Source organism: Diceros bicornis, chromosome 18 (genome assembly GCF_020826845.1).
Source record: "Diceros bicornis minor isolate mBicDic1 chromosome 18, mDicBic1.mat.cur, whole genome shotgun sequence".
In the NCBI taxonomy this organism is placed as follows: Eukaryota; Metazoa; Chordata; class Mammalia; order Perissodactyla; family Rhinocerotidae; genus Diceros; species Diceros bicornis.
In genome coordinates this window covers 40,116,659-40,144,621 of record NC_080757.1, presented here as the reverse complement: position 1 = coordinate 40,144,621, position 27,963 = coordinate 40,116,659, and the positions used below count along the sequence as shown (strand labels likewise).

Sequence of the window (27,963 nt, the reverse complement as noted above, 5' to 3'; positions counted from 1 at the left end):
GAATGGTGAGGATGCTGGAAATGGCATCTGTCCTCACAGAGATTAGAAAAAAGAAACAAAATTTATAGTGGGCAGAAAAGAGGAAACAGCCAAAGAATTTGAGGCTCTATGGAAAGTAGCCTAAACTTGCTAATGACTTCATGGAATTAGTGTTCAAAAGACCTACAAGAAGAAACAAAGTGATGAATTACCCAAAATGCAGCTCAAGTAATATTTTCCAAACAACTGCCTCAAGTAACAAAATACTGCAAGTAATAAATCACTTAAAAATTATCAGTGGCTCAAATGTGATACTTGAAGAAAAGGAAATATTGGTCAAGCCCTTTTAAAAACAATTTATTCATTTGTAATGTGTCAACATGTCAACGTGTTGTACATGTCAACATGAAATGATAAGGTAGAAAGAACAAATACTGAGGTAACACTTCAACCACCTTTTTTTAAGGTTAGTATTTACATGACATGTAAAGGACAACCCCAGAGTGTACGACAGATCTATCATGTATAAAATGCAGATTCCTGGAGAACGGGAGTGATAAGGTGTTTACTTTGCTGACCCAACCACAAGGAACAGAAGAGCGTATGGGAGCTCGTTACAAAACTACAATAGGATGTGCACCACATGGTTCCAGCTTTCTTCTTTTTTTTGTTTTTTTGCTGAGAAAGATTTGCCCTGAGCTAACATCTGTTGCCAATCTTCCTCTTTTTCTATGTGAGCCACTGCCACAGCATGGCCACTGACAGGTAAGTGATGTACGTCCGCACCCAGGAACCAAACCTGGGCCGCCAAAGCAGAGCACACCAAACTTAACCACTAGGCCACTGGGGCTGGCCCATCCAGCTTTCCTCTTAATGACACCATAGATCTGGGTAGTGTTCAAAAGGTCTACAGAGTAGCAAAACAAATTACAAGTATAAAAGTCTTATTGCCATAGCTATCTTTTAAAAAGAAAAAGAAAAGATTGCAAAAAACATTGTTATAATATCCTACAAATGTACATCTATAAATTACAATAGAAAAATTTACATTGACTTCCACATAAACTTGCCAGAAAGTCACTCACAACTCTGAGGAGAATTTCATTCTCTCTCTCAAAATGGACGCAGGAGCCACCCAGAGGTGGGAGAGCAGGGAAGATATCAAAGCTCAATCCAGAAACACTGACTGGCTATCAGCTGGGAGGGACACCGACATTTCAAAGACAAGGACTGTCTTCCAACCTACCTGCCACAAACTTGTCCAAAGTTCTGGAAACTGTTTTCAAGAAACTGCAACAGCCAAAGACAACACGTTATAATATGGAATATTCTAAATCATTACCAGAACAAGGTCACTTTGGGAAGCTATAAATATCATGATCATGGGGAGAGGAATTATCTGTGACCAATCATTTCTCATAATGGGACAACAACTAAGACCTGTCAGATTCCTTAATACCCTTAGATCCAGAGGTTTGGTATGTGCAAGGGGGTTTGTTGCAGTGTTTTCTAAAAGAACGAAAGTACAGAAACAGCTTGACTGTCTATCAGTAAAGAAGTGATTGATGGGGCCGGCCCTGTGGCTTAGCAGTTTAGTGCGCGCACTCTGCTATGGCCCGCCCAGGTTCCGATCCCAGGCACACACCGACGCACTGCTTCTCCGGCCATGCTGAGGCGGCATCCCACATACAGCAATTAAAGGGATGTCCAACTATCACATACAACTATCTACTGGGGCTTTGGGGAGAAAAAGGGGAAAAAAAGAAAGGAGGAGGATTGGCAATAGATGTTAGCTCAGGGCTGATCTTCCTCACAAAAAAAAAAAAAAGAAAGAAATGATTGAATAAACTATGTGCATCCAGACAATGGAATACGATGTAGCCATTAAAAAGAACGCATTAAATCTTCATATATTAACCTGGGAATATATCTATGACATTTTTTTAACTGAAAAAAGCAAAATGCATATAATATAATACTTTTGTATAAACAAAAATTCTAAAGGGAGAGAGGAGAAAACCCATATATATTTGTATGAGCATAGAAAAACGTACCCACATCGAAAGGTTAGCAGCTATTACCTGGTGGGAGCTGGTAAGGAACTGGTAGGCAGGGGAAGAAGAATGAGCACTTGTTCTTAATACATCTGTCAATTGCTTGACTTGGTCTATAAGTAGGTGTTGCTTTTGCATTTAAAAATTATTTAGAAAAAGTATACCTGAATGTGGTCCACTTGTGATGTAAAAGCATTAGAATAAATTAATAAGTCTATAATTAGTCTAAATTGAGGTTTTTATAAGCCAAAAAATGGGGGAGGAGACGAATTAGGAGGAGAAGAGAAATTTACATTTCATAAGCACTTATTATGTGTATAAATACCTTGTATCTATAGGCTTTATTTCACTTAATTCTCAAACTCTATGATGTAGATATTACTGTTTTTGTTTTACGGATGAAGAAAACGAAGCTTGGAGAGGTCAAATCACTTATGCAAAGTCACAGGGCAAATAAGGGAAAGAATTAGAACTCAAAGCCCTGTCTTCCTAATCCCAAGAGCTGGGTACTTTCCACTCTAGCAACGTAAACCAAGTGCTACAGTCTCATATATTAGACTCACAAAGGAGTCTCATTCTATAAAAGGTACCCAGAGAAGTGCTATGTATATTTCCATTTTTCCACAACTGCTTCTTCTCCACCTGAAAGAAACAAGCAAGCTTTAAAATTTCCAGAACAGTTTTCTGTCTACATAGAGAGGAGGAAGTGGTTGAAGTTGGAGACCAGAAGAGCTAAGGAAGATGCCCCTTGGCCTGAGCTCAGAATAGAAAGCAGGATACCAATGCCTCTTTGGCCATTAAAATTGAAGCTGGATTTCGAGTAGAGGGCAAAACCAGGGGAAGACCAGCTTTCTATGTGGGACAGGAGCTGTGTTCTGGCAAAGTCAAGTGCGGCACCCTGGAATGAGCTTCATAATCTCGAAGTGGCAGCAAAGTTGGGAGGTAAGACAGGCGAGGCAAATAGTTCATTGAAAAGGAAATTTTTATGCACAAAAAGTACATATGATATGCCATCTAAGCAAGAGCCGTTCTAAAATTTTTATAGTAAGATGGTGAGATCTTCTGCAAAGGACTTTGTAAAAAAACCGATACATGGATTTTGAGAAATGCAATTGGTTTCAAAGCATCCTCTCTTATTCTTGAAAAACCTCTATTGGTGCAGTTCAAAACTGAGATTATTAATGCCTGGAATTTATTGACCTTGTGGAAAGAGATTTTCATACCATCACAACATCTGTCAATTAATTCCTACACCCTAATCATTAGAAACACACATTGCTTTAGCAATACTCATTGCCTTCAGCTGTCTGTAAAATAAATTACTTCAAATGATTTTTTATTGGTTTGCCTAAGACCAAGAAGTCAGATTTTTAAATCTCCATGACAGTTTTTATGCAAACACGGGCTTCATTGCACCACTTCAAGATGAGGTAATTTTGCTTTCCCCACTGGGTGGTCCACACCCGAAAGTTTCCGTGAAGATCCAATATTAGTGCTTGTGATTTCCATCACAATCATAGCAACATAAAAATCACAGAATTTTAAAGAGTTGGGTGGTGATTTTTATTCCAACCTCCTACCCAGAAAAGAAATTCTTCCTGAAAGACTATTCTAGGCTTCCAGCCTCTGGTTGAAAGTGCCCAGATGTTGAAAAGTTCACGACTTGGTAAAACAACCCATTCCATTTAAGAACAAGTGAAATGTTAGAAATGTTTTCCTTGCATTGAGCCAAATCTGTTTCCTTGTGTAACTTCCAGCACTGTGATCCTAGTTTAGGCCTTTGGAGCTATTTTTAAATGGCCGTTGTCTTCTCTTTTCTGAACAAAAATCCCAATCTCTTTAGTCATGCCTCATCTGACATTGTTTCCATACTCTTCATTATCTGGACCATATGTTTTGGATATAATGGACATATTTGCAATTAAACAGTGCTCCTAAAATATGGCACCCAGAATTAAACACAAGGGTCAAGAACAGTGGGAGGATGGCCCCTGGGCTTTGTAAATCTTTTAATATAGTCTAACTTTAGCAGCCACAGCATATTCACAACTCTGTTGAGCGGGAACTTTCGCAGAGAAACTTTATCCTTCACCTGATGTTTTGTTCTCTTTTGTGTTTTTACCTCGTAGTACTTCATTTTTTTAATTCTACTTATTTTACAAAATCTTACTTATTTAGGGTCATCATTTCAGCCTGGAATTTTTTTTAATATATTTTCAATTCTCTTATTCAACATATTAAATATGTTTTGTGTCATTTAGAAAAAAAGTAACAACAAAAATCTAATATGAAAGTAGAATCACACCAATAACCCCACACTTGCCAATAACAAATATCAGCTTGACATGTATGTTTCCTAAGTGCGCTGGGTCAGTATTTTATTCCATGTTAAATTGTTTCCATTTTAAGAAATGTTTATTTAAGTAGGGTGTTTGAAGACACTGGAACAGGCTCAGACCCCCCTTAAATGAAATGAAGCAAAGGCCATGCAGAGAAAGAAGATCAAGTGACACCAAGTTTATTTACCAAAAAAATATTGTCTTTCTAGCGCGACAGCTTTGTTAAAGATAGATAGATAGATAGATAGATAGATAGATAGATAGATAGATAGATAGATGATAGATCGATCCTCCATCAACCTGTGGGTTTATTTCACTGCCTCAGACAACACACATTATGAAGAAAAATACATTTGGTACTATGGAAATAATGAGGGGAAAGGGCTGCCCCATGATAATAAGGAATTTGGGGGAGGGAAAGTGCAGCATGCAATGGTTGTTATCTCCAAGTTTAGGATTTCTGCTAGAATTCGGGATCTGGATCTGTTGATTTAACTGCAAAAGGAGCAAGGAAGGGGCCGCCACTGCAAAGGTTTACAAAAACCGGGAGAAACTGACAAGTTTGCTGTTTAAGACTAACTCAAAACTACATTGTATCAGTTCTTCCATTTCTTTTTAACTTTTTGGGGGTCTTATACTTTCATGAAATATGCATATAAAATTAGATACTATTTATTAGTCACTTTGAAAGTCCAAGCCAGGCTTTGAAGAAATTTAAAACTTAAAATTTTATTTTCTTACAATTGACAAAATTCAGGAAAAAAATAACAGAAGAATATTAAAATGAATCTGATCATTTTCTCTTCCTACATTTTATTATTTAATGTACAGGATACATAAGCTAAGGATCTGCCACTTTCTGTTACTTCACCAGAAATCCCTAAAAATGATTTCAAATAGCTTCATCTGAAAAGATAGCATATTTATCATATAATTCCAAAGGAAAAAAAAGTGTTTAAGCATAGTGATAAAAACCTCGTGAGGGGGCCGGTCCTGTGGCTTAGCGGTTAAGTGAGCATGCTCCGCTGCTGGCGGCCCGGGTTCAGATCCCGGGCGTGCACCAAGGCACTGCTTGTGCCGCCATGCTGAGGCCACGTCCCACATACAGCAACTAGAAGGATGTGCAGCTATGACCTACAACTATCTACTGGGGCTTTGGGGGAAAAAACAGAGGAGGATTGGCAGTAGATGTTAGCTCAGAGCCGGTCTTCCTCAGCAAAAAGAGGAGGATTAGCACGGATGTTAGCTCAGGGCTGATTTTCCTCACAAAAAAAAAAAAACGCGTGACGGCAGAAATTCTGTAAGGGAAAATACAAGTTTAACTAGGCTGATATCATATAAATATTATCTGCTTCATTTCTCCAATGTGAGATAATAAATACCTGAAGGCATTTTCTGTGCCTTTAAATAAATAAGACATTCTATGGAGTTTAACAAATAATTAACAAAATGATAATTTAGTATTACAGATGTCATTAAAAATCCTTAAGGAGATTCTATCAGAGATGAAACACCCACTTTATCAGCTATAAAAGGAGTTACTAATTGATAACTCTTAACACTCTCCTGGAGGTGTTGGGCTTAGCAGGGTCGAATGCCTTTCATCATGTCACACTTTGCTCAAAAATCAAGTCTATGGCAATTAGATTCTGGTCATGGGACAGGAAGAATTGATGGGAGAAAATATGGCTTAAGAGGCTGCTCAGGGGGAGATTTTTCCACCAACTTTGGGAGTGCCAACTTGGGAGGAGGTAAGAACCGCCTGCTCTCTGGTAACGAGAAGGATACGATGCAAAACCTGAATGACCGTCTCGCAGATAAGGTGGGCACTCTGGAGCAGGCAAACAGCGCACTTGAATATAAAATCAAAGCCTGGTATGAGAAATTTGGACCTGGAGCTAATGATCAAGGAGAAAAACAGGACCACAAGAAGTATTACCAGATAATTGAGGAACTTAAAAACCAGGTAAGAAATTTTGCTACTGATGGACAAAAGAACTACACTAAAAATGACAAAATATTAAAAGATTGGGAACATCTTACACTTATACCTGTACTTTTCTCAATTTAACCAGATTAAGATATTCAATAGGCAACAGAATATACCTCATAGCTATGTTAAATTTTTTCTAATTTGCTTACTTTTATATAGTTCATTTGATGGACAGAATTATAAAAATGTTTCCAAAATATTTAAATAAAATTAAACCAAATAAATTGCGTGTGCTTATTTTATTCTCAAAAAATATATAAATGCTATAAAGAAATATTTAGATAATTATTTAATGTATTTGTCATTAAAGAACCATATACATATAAAATTTCTTTGAAGACCCTGAAATTGGCATTGCTGAATATCAGTGTATAGAAGTTCAGAATGTGAGTGTAACAAACAACCTTTTGTGTCCTGCTTTTCCAGTTATCGGAGGCAACCACTAAAAACACCAGCCTCATGCTACAGACTGACAACATGAAGCTAGCTAATACACTATAGAAGGCCATTATTTACAAGGACGTTATAGTGATTCTGTGTTCAAATGAAGAATCACCACCTAATTTATGTTTCCTAAGTAAGAACTTTTATGTATTAGGTGTGTTTTAAATGAGGTTACTAAAAAGTGCCATTATATGTTTCTGAAGATTCTTTAATTTAACTCCCTCCTTAATGTGTGTGTACAAGGCCTTCAACAAGCAAGAGGGAAATAAGATGTGTCAACTGAGTCCTAAGAAATAAAAATGCTGGGAGGGTTCTTCCCCAAAGCTTTCAGCATTTTATATGCAGTGCCATGGTACCAAAAAAAAATGTGAAATGTTAATAGCAAATTATACTTACAGCAAATATTGAACTGAAGCTTAGCATTTCTGGATTGTTTAGAGTATAAACATAAACCTAATGACCACTGAACACATTTGAAACTTTTTCCAGGTATGAGGCTGAACTGGCCCCGTGACAGAGTGTCGAGGCTGACATCAATGGCCTGCACAAAGTCCTGGGTGGCCTGACTTTGTCCAACACCGATCTGGAAATGCAGATTGAAACTCTGGCAGAGGAGTTAGTTTATCTCAAGAAGAACCATGAAGATGTGCGTGCCCATAGACTGAAGCGTAACTTGCCTCTTTCTTCCTTAATTCTTGTCTTCAATTCCCCTTTAATGATGAGGTTAAGGAAAACTAATAAATGAAGTGACTTCTACTGCCAGTATGGTTGAATTTTTTTATGGTTGTTTCCAATTCAGGAAATGAAAGGCCAGCCAGCTGTTGCAGCCTCTGACGGGCACGCAGAGAGGGACGGTGCACCTGGAGCTGATCTACCTGAGCTTCTCAATGACGCGAGAGCTCACTATGAAGCCATGACCCAGCAGAATCGCCAGGACGCTGAAATTAGGTTCAACAACAAGGTAAACTAAAAACACAGTCAAGGTCAGGAAATGAGGACGACTTCCCTTCACTGATAAATGACTTTTGTTACCGTATTTCAGAGCAGAGCGCTACTACAGCAGATTGCCGCCGCTGCTGATGCATCCGATTCTGCTAAGACTGAGAAGAATGAACTGAAGTGGACTTTTCAGGCTCTGGAGATTGAACTACAGTCTGCAGGAGCCCTGGTATGTAAAAATCTCCCCCTGGGTGGATATGCCAAAAACCAATTTGTCCACACAGATAATTTCATGATTTCACCTCCACAACATGTTTCCAAAATACAGTATTATATTCTCTAATGAGGTTTATTTTTAAAGGCTCTTAAGAAAAATCCAAGATCTTGGACTTCTCCAATTAGTAACTCAGACAGGAACATTTCCATTTAATGTAGGCAAAACATCTGGAAGCAAAATTATTAATTGCACATATCAGACCCTATTCTGCAAATACTACAGCTCCTGAATTAGCTGAGACACTACAAATGTCAACCTGAGATGGCTGTTAGGGAAACGCTGGGCCGGCTCATTCAGAATGAGGTCACTTGTTTCCATCTCCACGTAGGTGGTAAGGCAGGGTTCCTGTCTGAATGCTTGAGAGAGTTCATCTAGATAAAATGCCTTCGTTTAGATCAGCTAGGATTAGATTCAATACCAAGGAGTATTTATGTTGTGTTTTAATTAAGACTTAATACTCTTAAACTTGAATAACAATGTTTTGCTTTTTAAACAAATTTTCACTTCTACTTCAAAAGACAAAATTGTTCATGATAAGCACTTATTAAGTGTCCAATGTTTCAGGAAAAGTGAGATAGGAACCAGGATAGCGGTGGCATTTCTGTCTTCTGGGAAGTACACTTTCACCATAGGGAAGCTTTTATGAAACTAATAATGCATTGGCAAGTTTCTATGTTTTCATTGACCTGGTAGACCTGGACCCCAGTCCCAGGCTGTTTCCAAACTCAGTGTGTAACCTTAGATAAGTCATTCTTCTAAAAGTATCCATCTCTAGGCCTCCTTTTTCCTTTATCTGTAAAACAAGGGAGTTGGCGATCCTTAAGGTAACTTCTGGTTGTAAAATCTATGACTTTACGCAACTAAATCTTTTTAAAAATCAGAAAATTGTCAAGGTGGCAAAATAAATGTTATTGTGAATTAAAATGAGATCTAGATTTACCCTAATTCAAGGAGTTTTCTGAAACTTTTGTAATGCCTTGCATCCGATGGCAGGTTCTAAGGTAGGGTGATCGGCCTTGGCACTGTAGACAGAGGGGCTGGATAATTCTTCGGGGAGGGTGGGTGGCTGTCTTGTGGGTTGTAGGATGTTTAGCAGCATCCATGGTCTTTATCCACTAGACGCCAGTAGCATCCCCCCACCAGTTGTGACAACCAAAACTTCTCCAAACATTGCCATATGCGGGAGGGCAAATTACCCCTGTACCACAGGAAAACAGCATCTTCCTACTCCATGAGAGCACATGCTCACCATGGGACAAAATGCTCCGCTTGGTCCAAAAGACACAGGGTGAGGTTCCCTCCTTCCCATGAAATCTCAAACCTCTCCCCCTTAGAACATGGTGTCCAAGTGGAAAAGATTATCTGTCTTGAAAGAGAGGGATTAGAAGAGAGAAAATGTCCGTGTACTGTCTCCTTTCTTGCAAAGTGAATAGGAACACTTTCTGATACTAATTTACCTAAATAACTCTTTGTTTCACCTTTTCTCTTGGGCAAACTTCACACTTCACTACACCCACAGAAAACATCCCTGGAAGCCAAGCTGACAGAATCAGAGGCCGACTACAAGACTCAGCTTGTAGACCCAGCTCCTCCAAGTCCGCAGTGAGACAGAGAGCCGGAGCACAGGCTACCAGCAGCTCCTGGACATCAAGACATGCCTGGAGAATGAAATTGAGACCTACCATGGCCTGCTCGAGGGGCAGTGCTGGTACGTGAGAAGCTGCGAGTTGGGTGAAGAAGGGAGCAGGTGGGGCTGGGGGCAAGTACAGGTATCAGGTTGCTCCTATTTACATTCCCAACTAAACGCAAGGAGGTTAAACTACAAGGGTTGGACAAACCTTCACAAGACCCATCGTGGAAGTACAGTTTCCAACCACCCCCTTACCAGCTCCATGAAGGTGATGACCGAGGCCTCGATTTATGAACCCAGCCCCCTAGTCCCATGCATTACCACCCTACAGAAGGCACGCCACAAGTGTTTGCTCAACTGAACTGAAATTCAGGGCGGCGCTGTGGCTCTACTGAGCCTCCCTCCTCAGAGCACAAGCCCATCATAGCCAACATGTTACGTGCTTAATAGTCATTTGGGGTGGTGTAATTCAAAAACAGAATGAATGAAAAGTACAAAAAGCTAAAGTTCAATGACTCCAACTTGGAGCTTTTCAAAACGGTCCTGGATGTTATAATTTTTATGACTACCCAAAACAATCAAAACAAGAGTATAAGATGTTCTATTTTTCTTTTCGGTCATGAGTTTGAAACTGGGTCAAAAAGAGGAAATAAAATCAAGGGTAAGTTCTACAAGAAAGATTTTCCGTTATTCTATTTCATTTTCTTCAGAGGAACGGTATATTCGAGGTCCAAAAGAGTTGTGTTTTTATATAACTTTATCACTTTTATTAAGCAAAGTCATATCAAACCAAGGCTCTAATTGTAGAATAGTTTCACTGAGACATTTATTAAAATAGTACTGTAATTTTTTCTGTGAAATGTATGTACACCTATATAAATAATAAATGTCTTAGAAGTTTTTGCTACATCACATTTAAGTGGTTTCCTTCTAACATTGTTCAACTCAAAACATGGGAAGACATTTTTATGTATGTTTACTTTGAAAGGTCAACGGAAGTAAAGAAGGAAAGGAGATAGACTAAATAAATAAAGTAAGATGCTTAATGGAAGACAAAAACGTGATGAAACCAGATTTAAACTTGTAGATTAGTTTAAGATTGTTTTTCAAACTGTGGCTGTAACCTATTAGTAAATCTTTAGAAATATTGGGTCACAATTGCATTTTTAAATGGAATGGAATAGGAAATACCAAAGTACATTTTATCTACAAATAGTAAATATTATTTTACAAAAGTTTTGTTTTAATTATAAATGTGTGCTTGTTGTGTACTGAAGTAATGGTATAAAATATATTTCTTCTTGTGAGTTGGAGTGAGAAAAGTTGGAAAGCTACTATGTTTTGTTTTTTGGGTTTTGGTTTTGCAGGTTTTTTAGCAACCTGTCTCTACCTCCATCAGTCAGCCTACCACACTGATGCCAGAACCATCGTCTAAATTTGGATCACATCATTCTAATGTTTTACAAACACATGCTCTGCTCACTCCCCATTGCCTACACATGCTTCACCATGGCCCTCAATACCCTTCGCTATCTGATTCCAACCTACTAATTCTCCATTCCTCTTTCCTACTAACCACCACCAGGGGCTGCCCTGCACATGTACCCTGAACTCCAGCCATACTGAACTTCCCTCTATTCTCTAAACCTGCCAAGCCTTTTCACCTCTCTGTAGAATATACACTATTGAGCATTAACTATGTGCCAGGCTTTGTGCTAAGCATTTTACATGTATCAACTAATTCAATACTCACTATGACCCTATACAGTACACTATTATCCCCATTTTACAGCTGAGGAAACTAAGACACAGAGCAAATTAAATAACTTGTCCAAGGCAGCTGGTAAATGACTTTTCCAAGTTTTTGACATAGGTAGTCTAGCTCTAGAGCCTATGTTTTTGATGCTATGGTAATTTTTTCTTTTCATTAAGATTTTTTTATCCCCTTTTCTCTGCCTTCTCTACCTGGAAAACTCCTCTTCATTCCTCAAGACCCAACTCAAAAGTTGCGTTATCTACAAAAACTTTGTCAGCTGCACCAGACAGATGTAGTTGTTCCATCCTCTGTGCCTGTTATGTATTTATTGCTATTTATGTAGCAATATGACAGGCATCATGCTCAGCACTGGAGGATCAAAGATGAGAGAGACATAATTTCTACCCCCAAAGCCCCTGCAGTGTGGCAGAGGAGACAGACACTTAGATCATTACAATACACAATAGTAAGTGCAAGGATAGAGGTTATAAACATGGAGTGCCCGGACATCACGGAGAAGGGAGCTCTAACATATCCTGAGCTGGGAAGAGAAGGTGAGGAGGTAAAGATCTCCTAAAGGGCTCCTAAAGGGGTGGGGGAGGTGGGGGAGCTGAGCCAGGTCTGAGCTGAGTATTTATCCACAGGTGTTGTCCTTCTCTGTCACACATCTGCTTCTCCTGCCACCTGGCCGGTCCTCAAGGATCTGGTCCATCCATGTTTCCCCAGGGCTCTAACATCGTGCCTGGCTCACAGGAGGCACTTTTCTATGAGTGTATGAGCATACTTGTGGAGTGTTGGGCTGGTACATGGTTGAGGGGTTGGGATTTCTATTTGAGCAACAGACAAAAGTTCCCTAGACTTGAAGAATAATTGTGAAAGAATCACTGATACTATTTCTTCAGCACATTCTCTTATGACTTCACTTCTCTGTTGTGGATTAATTTGCCCTTCATAATTGGCTACTCTCTTTTAGTTGGTCTTCTCTTGCTTGAGAACTTTGTGTTTTACTCCCCCAGCTTTGACATAGGCTTCCATCAGTCTTACAGGTCTGAGATCTGTCTCCTTTCCATCATCCCTTTCCTCCTCCCCTCTCATCACATTCCCCATTTTTCTTCCCACCCCTCATAGAGAGCTTTTGAGGAACTGATGCTTGTGTGTACGTGTGTATATACACGTGTGTGATGTGTGTATGTTGTGTACTCATAATGTAAAATGATGTATTTCTTCTTGTCACTGGAAGTGAAAAAAGTTATGACCTTTGTTATAGAGTTTCCTTTATTTTTCAGTTTTCACTTGAACACACTTGCATGAAATGGATTGTGAATCTGTTCGCTATTGCTCCTAATGTCACTTCCTTCTCTATCTCTGAGAATTCTCTGAGAATTCATTGGTACTCCTAGAGGGATTCAAGCTCTTCTTCATTTTTCAAGTTAATTTCTCTATGACTTAACCGTATACCATTTCCTTCCCTATATCATTGCAATGCCTCTCCTCTTAGGATGTCGCTATATTATAACAACAACAACAATAATAAAAGCAGCTACCGATTACTAAGCACCTAGTATGTAAATATATTATAATTCTCACAGCAGTCTGTAAATTGGTCACGATCCCCTTTGCCCAAATGAGGAAACCAAAGCCTAAGGAGACTTTCTCATGATCCTAAAGCTCATATGGAGTGGAATAAGCCAAAATCAAACTCTAACGTTTGAGTTCCAAAATTCCCATTTTTCATCCACCCAACAAACTTATGAGGTGGGTACTCATATTACCCCCAGTTTATAAGGATACTATAATTTTCCCAGGTCACACAGTAAGTAAAAGAGTTGAAATTCAAACTCAGGTGGTCTAGCTTCAGTTTCTGTGCTATAACCATTTGCTATACTGAGTTTACTCTTTGTTAGTGTTTCATTGCCATGTAATATACGTACCAAAACTGCATTTATCATAAATGAAACAACTTGATGAATTTTCACAAATTGAATGCACCTGTGTAAACTAACCTCCAGCTCAAGAAACAGAACATGATCAGCAACCCCAAAGCCCCCTTAAGGCTCCCACCCTGTCACTAACACCTCCGAGGGTAACTGCTCTCCTAAATTCTAGCGCCATAACTATAGTTTTCCCTATTCTTTAACTTAATACAAATGGAATCATACAGTACGTTCTCTTTTCTGTCTGGCTTCTTTCCCTCAACATGATGTTTGTGAGATCCATCTATGCCTTTGAGGTGATTGTAGATCATGTTCTGCCTTCAATAAGCACATATGTTAGGTGTTAGAAGCTCAAAGATGTGGTCCCTATCTGGACAAATTGACAGCGTAGAAAGAGGAAAAATATATGTAAACATATAAATAACAAAGTATTAACCATCATTCTGACTGGGCTTTATCAAAATCACTCCAAATTAGTGAAGCTTTAAAAAGTAAAGATTGAAATCAATGAGATTATGTGCTTATCTTTATGACTGTTCAGTAGGTAGAGAAGTTAACAGGTGCCCAATAGGAGAATTGTCTTAACTTTCGATTAAAGTGGAATGCTTTATCAATTTACTTTATTTCCATCAACATAAAATTGAAAGTTTTATTTTCTTTTCACAGAACCAACAAAAATATTTCGGTACAAGACAATTGTTGAAGAACTTGTTGATGGCATGGTTGTCTCATCACAAATAAAAGATGTTCACCAAAGACCAGCTTAAGGAGCATTACATAAATCAGCCCATGAAAACTAAGACAAGTCGAGAACCATTTCATCTTAGTCGTGCATATAGGATAAGCCACGCAATGTTTAGAGAGGCAAACTGAAAAAGATGTGAAGACCAGGGGATGTGTTTACACACTACTGATATTTTAACAATGGGAAAAACAAACATTAGCAAGATATTTGGGGAGTCTTTTGCTCATATGCAATAAAGTCATAGGAAGAGATACATCTGCATTTTGCAGTTTTTTTAATCTTTGTGAATTTACCAAAAATGAGTACACTTCTAATTCAGGAGGTCTAATTTTGAGGTTTTCAGTTCCGGCCCTGAAGCAATCAACTTGGGCTAAGTGCTTGGCTAAATACTCTAGACAGTAAACAATGACATAAGTACTCCCTTCTAGAAGCTACAATCTAGCTGGAGATGTGAGAGATACTCATGAAATAGTTCAGTGGCATCAGACTATCACACAGCACCAAAATTAGTAGTACAGATGATAATTGCCAAGGGATTTCACAAATGAAAGTTCAATATGGGCCAGAGAGGCCAGTGAAAAAACTCATAAAACTATAAATTAAAGCTGCAATAATATAACATTTCATACTCTTCAGTGAGCAAAAATTAAAAAGACAATATCCAGTGTTGACAAGGATGTGAAGCAACTGGAACTCACATCTGCTACTGAGGGGAGTATAAATCAATTCAACCACTTTGGAAAACAGCTGGCATTATCTACTATAGTTGAAGAAGATACACTATGAACCAGAAAGTCCTCTCATTTATTTATTCATTCAACAAATATTGAGCTCCTACTATATGCCATGAACTGTTCTTTTTTTTTTTTTTTTTTTGGTGAGGAGATCAGCCCTCACATCTAACCATGCTAACCACATGCTAACATCTGCCAATCCTCCTCTTTTTTTGCTGAGGAAGACTGGCCCTGGGCTAACATCCATGCCCATCTTCCTTCACTTTATATGGGACGCCGCCATAGCATGGCTTGCCAAGCAGTGCGTCAGTGCACGCCCGGGATCCGAACCTGTGAACCCTGGGCTGCCGCAGTGGAGGGTACACACTTAACCACTTGTGCCACCGGGCAGGCCCCCATGCCCTATTCTAAGCACAAGGTTCCAATCTAAGCTATCCTAGCTCTACACCTTAGCAAAATGTGTGCATATGTGCACCAGGAGTCATGCTCAGAAATTGTTCATAGAAGCACTGATTATAATGGCAAAAAAAAAAGAATGAAAACATCTCAAATGTCTATCGGCAGTACAATGGATAAGTAAATTGTGAATTCCTTCATAAGAACAGAATTCAATACACCAGAGAAAATTAATAGACTAAAACACACAACAACAGGGATGAATTTCAGGAACATATGTTAAAAAGCAAGTTGCAGAAGAATATATATAATATTATTCCATTTATATAAAGTTTAAAAACATGTACCGCTATAAAATAATGTATAGTTTAATGATGCAAACAAATGAGGTTAAACTAAAAAGAACAGCAAGTGAAATATAAGCACAAAATTCAGGGGGCAGGAAGAGGAGGGGTGTGTAGGGACACACAAGAGACTCAGTGGTACTAGTAACGATGATGTTTTATTTCTAAACTGGGTGTGGTTCATGGGCATTTCTTGCATTATTTTTCTTAATACTCTGTACATATTTTATAAATATTCTTTTGCATCTATTCAATAATGCTTTTAAGTTCAATAAAGTGAAAAGGCTTGAATTTTGAAGGAAGGATTTGAATAGGCAGACATGAAGCCAATATGACTGAAGGAAAAGTGATAGGATTGACCATGATATATGTGGAACCGTGAAGATGAATCTGACAGTGAAGAATTCACCTTGGAGGATGACAGGGATAAGATTAGATACATGGAGGGCCGGCCCGTGGCTTATCGGTTAAGTGCACGCGCTCCACTACTGGCGGCCCGGGTTTGGAACCCCGGGCGCGCACCGACGCATGGCTTCTCCGGCCATGCTGAGGCCACGTCCCACATACAGCAACTAGAAGGATGTGCAGCTATGACCTACAACTATCTACTGGGGCTTTGGGGGGAAAAAAGGAGGATTGGCAATAGATGTTAGCTCAGGGCTGGTCTTCCTCAGCGAAAAAAAAAAGAGGAGGATTAGCACAGGTGTTAGCTCATGGCTGATCTCCCTCACAAAAAAAAAAAAGGTTAGATACATGGAATAGGGTCAAATCATGGAGAGTCTTAAGAGCTTCTCTGAGGAGTACAGACTAATCTTAAGTTTCCCAGGGAACTCTTTATAGCTTTAGGATTAAGAGTAACCTGTCAAGGGTTGAATATGAAAATTAACATGACCTCTGTATGCAAGCTGGATTGAAGTAGTGGAAATAGAGACTAGAGATAAAGTAAGTAGGTTACTGCAGCAATTTAAGGATAAATTGACATTTTTCTGCACCAAGATAGTTCTGGGAGAAGTAAAGAATCTGAGAGACAGGATTTGGTTAATTATTAGACAATAAAGAGCTAATACAGGGTAAACAAAAATTCTAAAATTTCAAGGTGGAATAAAAATTGGAAAGTTGAGAGGGAGAGCAGAATCAGAAGGAAAGGTGATACAGCAAGTTGTTCATATATTGAGTTTGTTGTAACAATGGAACACTCAACTGGAAATATCCAATAGAAAACCAGAGATATAAATGGACAATTGCCTACAAATTGTGCTAAGATCAACATGTATAGCATGAAAAACACAATTGTCTTAATTGCTATGTAAAATTTATTATACACAGCAAAAATCCTAACCAACAGATAAACATTCAAACTTTCAGAGTTCATTTTTAAAATCACTTTACAACTAACAAAACTCTAGAAATTGAACTAAATATGATATTTTGAGGCATCAATTATCTCAACTCAAGAACAACAACAGAGAGGTCCTTTCCAGAAGTGAGTCACACACAAAAACACACATGCCACATTCAGAAAGAAATCATGCATAGTCTGTCTTGTAGGTATTCAACTCAACTTAAAAAACAATATTGATTGCTTATAATGTGCAAGTACAGTAATATGGTACTATAGCTAAACTATCAAAGGTGTCATATAGAATCATACAGTTGAAAAAAGATCAAAGGTAATCCTAAAAGATTAACACCTAGCATTTCTCAAAGAGAAGTGAAAATTTTCACTAACTTTCAAACAGAGCTGACTTCAATGACCATCTCTTTCAAAGTATGAGTCACTAGTTTTCTGGCTACTTGGAGAAGTTTCAAAGATAATGATTTTTGACAGTAACTGAGCTTGTGGTACCAGTATGTCAACATATCACCAAATTTCATTTCTGGAGTCAGCAAGGGAAGATGGACTGAGCCGCTGGTGTGATGAGACATTTGAAAAAAGCGATTAGGAAGGAGTTGAAGCTTAATGGTTTAGTATAATAAATTTTTCTGAAGTCAGCAGTGTGAAAACATTTGTAAAAGGTGTGGCAGAATGAGGGATCACTAAAGGGCAACTATTCTTGCCTTAACAGTTTTGTTTTTCATATAGGCCGGACTAGATTTCAGAAAGTTTATTAATTTCCAAATGTAATTGTTTGTAATTTAAACCAAAAGACATCTTAAAATGTAGTAAATTTTTTTTTAAGTTTTTACTGAATGGACCAGTGGTGTAAGAAGCCAAAGAGAAACAACAGTCAAATCGAGGGGCCAAAAAAATTAAAAGGAAATTAAAAATGTCCACAAATTTCAGAGCACTTTGTACCACAAATGAGCAAAGTATTGCACACTACAGTCTTCAGGAAATCAGCAACTGTGTTAAGCACTAAATCAGAAAATGAATCATGCACACTTTTGTCTTAATACCAGATTACTTTTCATAGATAGCTCAAAACTTGTTGATTGCTAACTATAAAAAGTTATAGTCAAAAGTAAAAAGGTAGTAGAGCTAAACTATCAAGGTATCATAGAAGTGAAAAAAAGGATGGGTTCTGTTTTACTCAATCTTTATGATTAACACTGAGAATTTATCAAAGAGAATAGAAAATGTTTCCCTAATTCTCAAACATTGCTGACTTCAATGAGCATCTCTACCAAGGCCTGAGTAGTTAGTCTCGTGGCTGGTTGGGGAAGTTTCAAAGATAATGATTTTTGAGAGTAAAAACTACAGACCCCAGCATGATCTCCAAATGCTCAAAATTATTCACGGAAGTAGAAGTATTATATTCATGTAAAATGATATGCTCTACAGATGTAATTAAGTTGCATTAAACTGAATAATTGCTGGCATGCCATATTAGTGTCTTTAATCTGAACACAGTCCCACCCCCAAAAGGAAGATTATCATTCTATCCTAAATATACACGGTAATCCCTAAGAGAGCAACTCCTCTCCTGGTTACACAATGAGGAAGTTAAAACAAACCTGAGCCTTGCAATGAACATTTCCAGAACTCAAAATATATTTTTAAGAGAAGTTTAGCAATAACCAATTCATTTTCAAGAGAAGGTATAAAGTCAATAAAAGATTGTCTACTCTGATATTTATTCATTTGTTAAAAAGCATTAATAAGCGTGAAGTCTAAGGGATTAGTGGGAAAACCCACCAAATTAGTGGGATTTGGGGCAAGTTCCAAAGAAACATAAGACATACACTCTTTGCCCGAGAAGTTCACAATCTAGTTAAGGAGAAAACAATTACAAAGCATTTTGAACCTCCCTCAAAGGTTGTAGAGAAATAGAATTTTTGTTAATCTATATATTTTAAATGCTGTTCATTTAATAATCAAGATAGGATGCTACTCCTCCAAGCTTGTGGGGAAATATATCTAAAAACAAAAAATTTCTTTTGTATAGCTAAAATTTCCTTTGTAAAATGTCTCTTTATAAAAAGCCAAAATGTACCATTTCTGGGACTCCAGTTTTTGTATATCAAGCTTACTTGGAAAGGGATCCACATATATATACAAATGCAAGGGTACTACCAGCTATGCACATGTGTCCTCCAAAGCTGTCCAACAGTGCTGAGCAGCTGGAAGGTGCTAAGATACTTGGAGACTGACTGGGAAATTGAAAGCAAGAGAAGACGAGAAGGATGAGGAGGCAGAAGCAGACGCATCTGATAGCAGCAGTCAGGGACCAGACTCCAGCCCAAAGAAAGTTGGAGGCCTCTGCCCTGGCAGTGGGAAACTAAGGAGGCCATGGGCATCAGGGAGAAGTAAGAAGGAAAACCAAAGCTGGGTCCTCATTCAAGGCATTTGAAACACATAGGTGCTCAATTCTGAGGACAAGACTATCGCTACTACAACAGCCGGGCAGGGCATATATCCAGGACAAGGAAGCGATCAGCCCTGCTGTCAGAGAAAGTTCATACTGAAACACAAGCTTGCTTAGGCAGGGTGGATGTTGATAGCCAAGCAGAGGAATTTCTGTAAACTCTTGCTTCCTCCATCATCAGCCATCCTCTGAGTTTTCTATTTACCACCTCTTCCACTTTACTACTTCTGTTTACCAGAAAACACTCCAGGTGAGGATCACACCATCTCTAATAAGGGTTCAAAATTTAGCATATAAGGTCTTTCCATGTGGGCTTAAATGTTCCCTCAAAAAAAATACTTTTTTTAACCTATTCTGGATATTTCATCTAAATAGAAATATATAATATGTGTCCTTTTCTGTCTGGCTTCTTTCATTTCGTGTAATGTTTTAAAAGCTCACCCATGTTGTAGCATGTATCAGTAATTCATTCCTTATTATGGCTGAGTAATATTCCATTGTATGGATATACCACAATTTGTCCTCTCGTCTGTTGACGGAAATTTGGGTTATTTCCACCTTTGGGGTATTACTATTAGTGCTGCTGTCCATAGAGACAGAAAGCAAATTGATGGTTACATGGGCTGGGGAAACAGGGAAATGGGAAGTGACTGCTTAATGGGTACAGGCTTTCTTTTGAGGTGATGGAAATGGTTTGGAACTAGATAGATGTGTTTGTGACACAACATTGGGAATGTACTAAATGCCAATGAACTGTACACTTTTAAATCGTTAATTTTATGCTATATAAATTCCACCTCCATTATTTTTTTTTTAATTTCAAGGCAAAGCCTCCACTGCCAGCTGCCTAAAACGTGGGTGAAATGACAAATAGGAAATGTTACATATTTTTAAATAGATTGCCTATACCATGTAGGCTATATTTCATAGGCAAGGTTGGACACTACCTCCTCTGTGAAGCCTGTTGGGGAAATATAATTAAAAACAAAATCTTCTCCCCATTCAGAAATTCTCTCCACAAAGGTGGTAGAGAAAGAAAACACTTTTATTATTGAATAAGCATTAAACCAGAATGTGATGCCCACAGGCAATCCACTGAGAGATTGCAAAGACAGAAAAGAATCTCACCCTTTTATATAGCCAAGCAGATAGAACCCGTTACACACGTGTTCTCAAGATAAACAATAATTAGTCTTCAAGTAAGAGGACTTGACAGCACCATTTGTCACTTGTAGTACATCCTAACTTTCCCTGGTGATTGGGGTCACCTTCTTTGTTAGCTAATAAGCTTTATACAAAGAAAAAACAAGTTCCTCATATCTTTATAACAGGAGGTAGTTTTGGAGAGAGAGGATCACCAAAGTTAGGCTCCTACTCTCCCACAGAAACTGGGAGATCTGGGTGTTATTTTCCTTGGATGTTGACCTTCCAAAGATATGGTTCCCAGGTCCTTGAGAAAGACATTCCTGGGTCATAAAGCTGGCAAAAGCCTTATTTAGCTTTTAAAAAGATTTACTTACCTTTCAAAGAGACAGAGAAAAACTTTACAATGATGAGTTTTCTAAAGTAAATGCTCTAAGAAAAGGGAGTGGAGGGATGTCTTTTTTCCTCATTTTCAACAGAGAGATTAAACCTCTTATTTTTAATTTGTATTTGCCGTTACAAGCCTTTTCTGATCCCCTCAGCAAAAAGTAACTACTCCCAGTCAGCATGATGGTGGAGCGAGCTGTTCTCTTTGTCTCTCCCCTCTTAAGTTACAGCTAAATGGACATTCAATAAACAACAGAGGATTCCCACATGGCACAACAGGATGCCTGAGAGATCCACGCAGCTATACATCTGAAGGTGGGTGGACTGGATCCCCAGGAAGCACTAGAACTAGGTGAGTGCACCCCTCACCCTCCCTGGCAGCAGCAACTCAGGTCATGGAGCCTCACACAGCAGCCAGGAGCAACTGTAAGAGGAGGCAGAGGAAGCCTGGCATGGTAGCCCAGCCCACAGGATCACCCACTGTTCCACGGTGGCCCAGGCCATGGGAACACTCCCCACCAAGTGGCAGCAGCTCAGCCCCCACGAAAGAGCCCTTCCCACCAAGCACAGCAGCCAGCGCAACTGTAAGAAGAGGCAGGGGCAGCCAGACACATGTATGAATGCCTTTGGAGGGGTAGCCCAGCCTGCAAGAGTGCCCACCACGCCACAGGGGCCCCACTTGTGAGAACTCTCGCCACTGAGTGGCAGCAGCTCAGCCCCTGTGAAGGAGCCTCACTCACTAAGCACAGAGGCCCAGCCAAACTGCTCGTGTGCACAGGGCTGGCCCACGCCTTTGCAACTGATCCCCTGAGCACAGATGCCCCAAGCAGCTATGGCCAGCCTGTGCAAATGCAAGGCAGCTGTACTCACACAACTTCCAGCAGATGGGGCAGGATCAGAAACACAGCTCCTGCTCCCCCTAGTGGTAGCAGGTGGAATCTGTGACTTGATATTACCACAAATGTGCCAGCAAAAGACCAGTTCATCAAACACCATGAAAAACTACAGCAACACTTCAGAGCAGAAGGAAAATGACAAGTCTCCAGAAACCAATCTCAAAGTCACATTATAAAATTTATAATCTAAATGACAGAGAATTTTAAATAGTGGTCATAAAGAAACTCAATGAATTACAAGAAAACTCAGAAAGACAGTTCAATGAGCTCAGGAATAAAATTAATGAGCAGAAGGAATACTTCACCAAAGAGATTGAAGTCCTTAAGAAAAACTATACAGGGGCAGGCCCTATGGCATAGTGGTTAAGTTCAGCACACTCCATATCAGCAGCCCAGGTTTGCAGGTTCAGATCCCGGGTGCGGCCCTACACCACTCTTCAGCCTTGCTGTGGTGGTGACCCGCATACAAAATAGAGGAAGACTGGCACAGATGTTAGCTCAGGGCTAATCTTCCTCAGGGAAAAAAAAATAACTACAGAAATTCTGGATATGAAGAACAATTAATGAGATAAAAAATAATCTAGAAACCATAAAAAATAGAGCTGATGTTATGGAGGACAGAATTAGTGAATCAGAGGACAGGACTCTAGAAATGCTTCAGGTGGATGAAGAGAGAGAACTAAGATTTTTAAAAAATGAAGAAATTCTTTGAGAAATATCTGACTCTATTAGGAAAAGCAACATAAGGATTATAGGTATTCTAGAGGGAGAAACAAGAAGAGAGCTTGTTTAAAAACATAAGAGCTGGGGCCAGCCCTGTGGCTTAGCGGTTAAGTGCATGCGCTCCACTACTGGCGGCCTGGGTTCAGATCCCAGGCGTGCACCGACACACTGCTGCTCTGGCCATGCTGAGGCCGCATCCCACATACAGCAACTAGAAGGATGTGCAACTATGACATAAACTATCTACTGGGGCTTTGGGGGAAAAAAGGAGGAGGATTGGCAGTGGATGTTAGCTCAGAGCCGGTCTTCCTCAGCAAAAAGGGGAGGATTAGCATGGATGTTAGCTCAGGGCTGATCTTCCTCACAAAAAAAAAGAACATAAGAGCTGTGGGGCTGGCCCTGTGGTGCAAGCAGTTAAGTGTGCACACTCTGCTGCAGCGGCCCAGGTTTCACCAGTTCGGATCCTGGGCACGCACTGACGCACCCCTTGTCAAGCCATGCTGTGGCGGCATCCCATATACAGTGGAGGAAGATGGGCACAGATTTTAGGTCAGAGCCAGTCTTCCTCAGCAAAGAGAAGGATTGGCAGATGTTAGCTCAGGGCTGATCTTCCTCACATAAAAAATAAAAACATAAGAGCTGAGAACTTCCCAAACCTGGGAAAGAATCTAGACTTACAAGTACGTGAAGCCAATAGAACTCCTAATTACATCAATGCAAAAAGAATTTCTTCAAGGCATATAATAGTAAAACTGGCAAAAGTCAATGATAAAGAAACAACATTAAGGGCAGCAAGGCAGAAGAAAACAACCTACAAAGGAACCCCTACCAGGCTTTCAGCAGATTTCTCAGCAGAAACCTTACAGGCTGGAATAGAACGATATATTCAAAATACTGAAAGACAAAAACTTTCAGCCAAGAATACTCTATCCAGTGAAACTATCCTTCAGATACCCTTCAGATACAATTGAGAAATAAAAGCTTTACCAGATAAACAAAACCTGAGGGAGTTCATTGCCACTAGACCTCCATTACAAGACATGATGAAGGAAGCCCTCCTACCTGAAACAAAAAGGCAAAGATTTACAAAGCTTTGAGCTATGAGATAAACAGATGAACAAAATCAGAAAATTTCAGCTCTTTATCAGAACAGGTTAGCAAACACTTAAATATAACATAAAAGGTAAAAGGAAGGAAAGCATCAAAAATAACTATAAAGGCTTCAATTTATTCACAAACTCACAACACAAAAAAGAATAATTTGTGACAACAATAACTAAGAAGCAGAAGAGGAAAGGGATAGAACATGCTTGGGCTAATGGAGATAAGGGGCTATCAGAAAATGGACTATCTCATCTATAAGATCTTTTATACAAACCTCATAGTAACCACTAAACAAAAAATCAGAACAGAGACACAAATCATAAAGAGAAAATTGAGAAAATCATCACAGAAAACCACCAAACTGAAATGGCAGTCAGAAATACAGGGAAAAGAAACAATGGAAATGTAGAACAACCAGAAAACAAGAGATAAAATGGCAGTATTAAGCCCTCATACATCAATAATCACTCTAAATGTAAATGAATTGAATTGTCCAATCAAAAGACACAGAGTTGCTTGGTGGATTAAAAAACAAGACCCAACAAAATGCTGCCTCCAGGAAACACATCTCAGCTCTAAAGACAAACATACGTGCAGAGTGAAGAGATGGAAGAAGATACTCCAAGCAAGTGGCAAGCAAAAGAAAGCAGGTGTTGCCATACTTACATCAAACAAAACAGACTTCAGGATAAAAAAAAAACAATGAGAGACAAAGAGGGGCAGTATATAACGATAAAAGGGACATTCCACCAAGAGGACTTAACACTTATGAATATATATGCACCTAACACAGGAGCAACAAAGTATATAAAGCAACTATTAACAGACCTAAAGGGAGAAATTGACAGCAACACAATAATAGTAGGGGACCTCAAGACCCCACTTACATCAATGGATAGATCATCCAGACAGAAAGTTAACAAGGAAATAGTGGATTTAAATGAAACACTAGACCAGGTGAACTTAATAGATATATATAGAACATTCCATCCAAAAACTGCAGAATACACATTCTTCTCAAATGCACATGAAACACTCTCAAAGATAGACCATATGTTGGGAAACAAGAAAGCCTCAATAAATTTAAGAAGATTGAAAACATATCAAGCATCTTTTCCAACCACAGTGCTGTGAAACTAGAAATCAACTACAAGAAAAAAGCTGTGAAAGTCACAAATATGTGGAGACTAAACAACATGCTACTGAACAACCATTGGATGAATGAATAAATCAAAGGAGAAATCAAAAACTACCTGACGACAAATGAAAATGAAAATACAACATACCAGCTCTTATGGGATGCAGCAAAAGTGGTTCTAAGAGGGAAATTTATAGCAATATGGGCCCACCTCAACAAAGAAAAATCTCAAATAAGTAATCTTAAACTACACCTAACAAAACTAGAAAAAGAAAAACAAACAAAGCCCAAAGTCAGCAGAATGAGAGAAATAATAAAAATTAGAGCAGAAATAAATAAAATAGAGACTAAAAAAAAGTAGAAAGGATCAATGAAACTAACAGCTGGTTCTCTGAGAAGATAAGTGAAATTGACAAACCCCTAGCCAGACTCACTAAGAAAAAAAGAGAGAAACCTCAAATAAATAAAATTAAAAATTAAAGAGTAGAAATTACAATGGAAACCACAGAAATACAAAGGATTCTAAGAGAATACTATGAAAAACTGTATACCAACAAACTGGCTAACCCAGAAGAAATGGATAAATTCTTAGACTCATATAACCTCCCAAAACTGAATTGAGAAGAAATAGAGAATCTGAATAGACCAGTCACAAGAGATTGAAACAGTAATCAAAAACCTCCCAAAAAACAAAAGTCCAGGACCAGATGGCTTCTCTGGAGAATTCTAACAAGCATTCAAAGAAAATTTAATACCTATTCTTCTTAAACTATTCCAAAAAATTGAAGAAGACAGGATACATCCTAACTCATTCTATGAGGCCAACATTACCCTGAAACCAAAACTAGACAAAGACAACACAAAGAAGGAAAATTACAAGCCAATATTGCCAATAAACATAGATGCAAAACTCCTCAACAAAATATTGGCAAACAGATTACAACAATACATTAAAAGGACCACCATTATCAAGTGGGATTTATACCAGGGACATAGGGATGGTTCAATATCTGCAAATCAATCAATGTGATACACCACATCAATTAATGAGACTAAAAATCACATGATCATCTCAATAGATGCAGAGAAAGCATTTGACAAGATCCAACATCCATTTATGATTAAAAAAAAACTCTCAATAAAATGGGTATAGAATAAAAGTACCTCAACATAATAAAGCCATATATAACGAACCCACAGCCAACATCATACTTGATGGTGAAAAACTGAAAACCACCCCTCTGAGAACAGGAACAAGACAAGGATGCCCATGCTCACCACTCCTATTCAACATAGTGCTGGAGGTTTGGGCCAGAGCAATTAGGCAAGAAAAAGAAATAAAAATCGAAATTGGAAAGGAAGAAGTGAAACTCTCACTGTTTATGGACAACATGATTCTATATATAGAAAACTCTAAAGAATCCATCAGAAAACTATTAGGAATAATCAACATCTACAGCAAAGTTGCAGGGTACAAAATCAACTTACAAAAATCAGTTGCATTTCTATATGCTAATAACGAACTAGCAGAAAGAGAAGTCATGAATACAATCCCATTTACAATCACAACAAAAAGAATAAAATATCTAGGAATAAATTTAACCAAGGAGGTGAAAGACCTATACACTGAGAACTGTAAGACATTATTGAAAGAAATTGAAGAAGATATAAAGAAATGGAAAGATAGTCCATGCTTATAGATTGGAAGAATAAACGTAGTTAAAATGTCCATATTACCTAGAGCAATCTACAGATTCAAAGCAATCCCACTCAGAATCCCAATGACATTTTTACAGAAATAGAACAAAGAATCCTAAAATTTATATGGAACAACAAAAGACCCCAAATAGCCAAAGCAATCCTTTGAAAAAAGAACAAAGCTGGAGGCATCACAATCCTGGACTTCAAAATATACGACAAAGCAATAGTAATCAAAACAGCAAGGTACTGGCACAAAAACAGACACACAAATCAATGGAACAGAATTGAAAGCCCAGAAATCAAACCACACATCTATGGACAGCTAATCTTCAACAAAGGAGCCAAGAATGTACAATGGAGAAAGGAAAGTCTCTTCAATAAACGGTGCTGGGAAAATTGGACAACCACATGCAAAAGAATGAAAGTAGACCATTCTCTTACACCATACACAAAAATTAACTCAAAATGGATTAAAGACTTGAATGTAAGACCTGAAACCACAAAATTCCCAGAAGAAAATATAGGCAGTACACACTTTGACATCGGTCTTAGCAGCATCTTTTTGAATACCATGTCTACTCAGCCAAGGGTAACAAAAGAAAAAATAAACAAATGGGACTACATCAGCCTAGAAAGCTTCTGCAAGGCAAAGCAAACCAGGTACAAAATGAAAAGACAACCCACCAACTGGGAGAAAATATTTGCAAATTGTATATCCGGCAAGGGGTTAATCTCCAAAATATATAAAGAACTCATACAACTCAACAACAGAAACAAAACAACCTGATCAAAAAATGGGCAGAGGCTATGAACAGACATTTTTCCAAAGAAGATATACAGATGGCCAACAGGCATATGAAAAGAAGTTCAACATCACTAATTATTAGGGAACTTTAAATCAAAACTACAATGAGATATCACCTTACGCCTATCAGAATGGCTATAATTACCAAGACAAAAAAATAACAAATGTTGGAGAGGACGTGGAGAAAAGGAGACCCTCATACACTGCTGGTGGGAATGCAAACTGGTGCAGCCACTGGAAAACAGTATGGAGATTTCTCAAAACATTAAAAATAGACATACCATACAATCCAGCTATCCTACTACTGGGTATGTATCCAAAGAACTTGAAATCAACAATTCAAAGAGATTTATGCACCTCTATGTTCATTGCAACATTATTCACAATATCCAAGACGTGGAAGCAACCCAAGTACCCATCAACTGATGAATGGATAAAGAAGATGTGGTATATATATACAATGGAATACTACACAGCCATAAAAAAAAGACAAAATCATCCCATTTGCAACAACATGGACGGACCTTGAGGGTATTATGTTAAGCAAAATAAGCCAGACAGAGAAAGACAAACCCTGTATGATTTCACTCATATGTGAAATATAAACAAACTTATGGATAAAGAGAACAGATCAGTGGTTACCAGAGGCGGGGGTGGGCAAAAGGGGTAAATGGGCACATATGTATGGTGACAGAT

General features: G+C 38.6%; 1 protein-coding gene and 1 pseudogene across 1 annotated transcript; both read left to right on the top strand.

Moving 5' to 3' along the window:
• Positions 1 to 730: 730 nt before the first annotated feature.
• LOC131417938 (keratin, type I cytoskeletal 24-like) lies at positions 731 to 6,866 on the top strand. The gene is made up of 3 exons (XM_058562037.1): positions 731 to 744; positions 6,107 to 6,338; positions 6,792 to 6,866. The coding sequence occupies exons 1-3, from the start codon at positions 731 to 733 to the stop codon at positions 6,864 to 6,866; spliced, it is 321 nt and encodes a 106-aa protein (XP_058418020.1).
• Positions 6,867 to 7,037: 171 nt separating this feature from the next.
• Positions 7,038 to 9,631, top strand: LOC131417937 (keratin, type I cytoskeletal 27-like; annotated as a pseudogene).
• Positions 9,632 to 27,963: the final 18,332 nt, after the last annotated feature.

Coding starts and splice junctions, on each gene's coding strand:
- LOC131417938 (XM_058562037.1), top strand. Junction 6,339..6,791: donor TTGAGGAACTTAAAAACCAG/GTAAGAAATTTT, acceptor CTGCTTTTCCAG/TTATCGGAGGCAACCACTAA.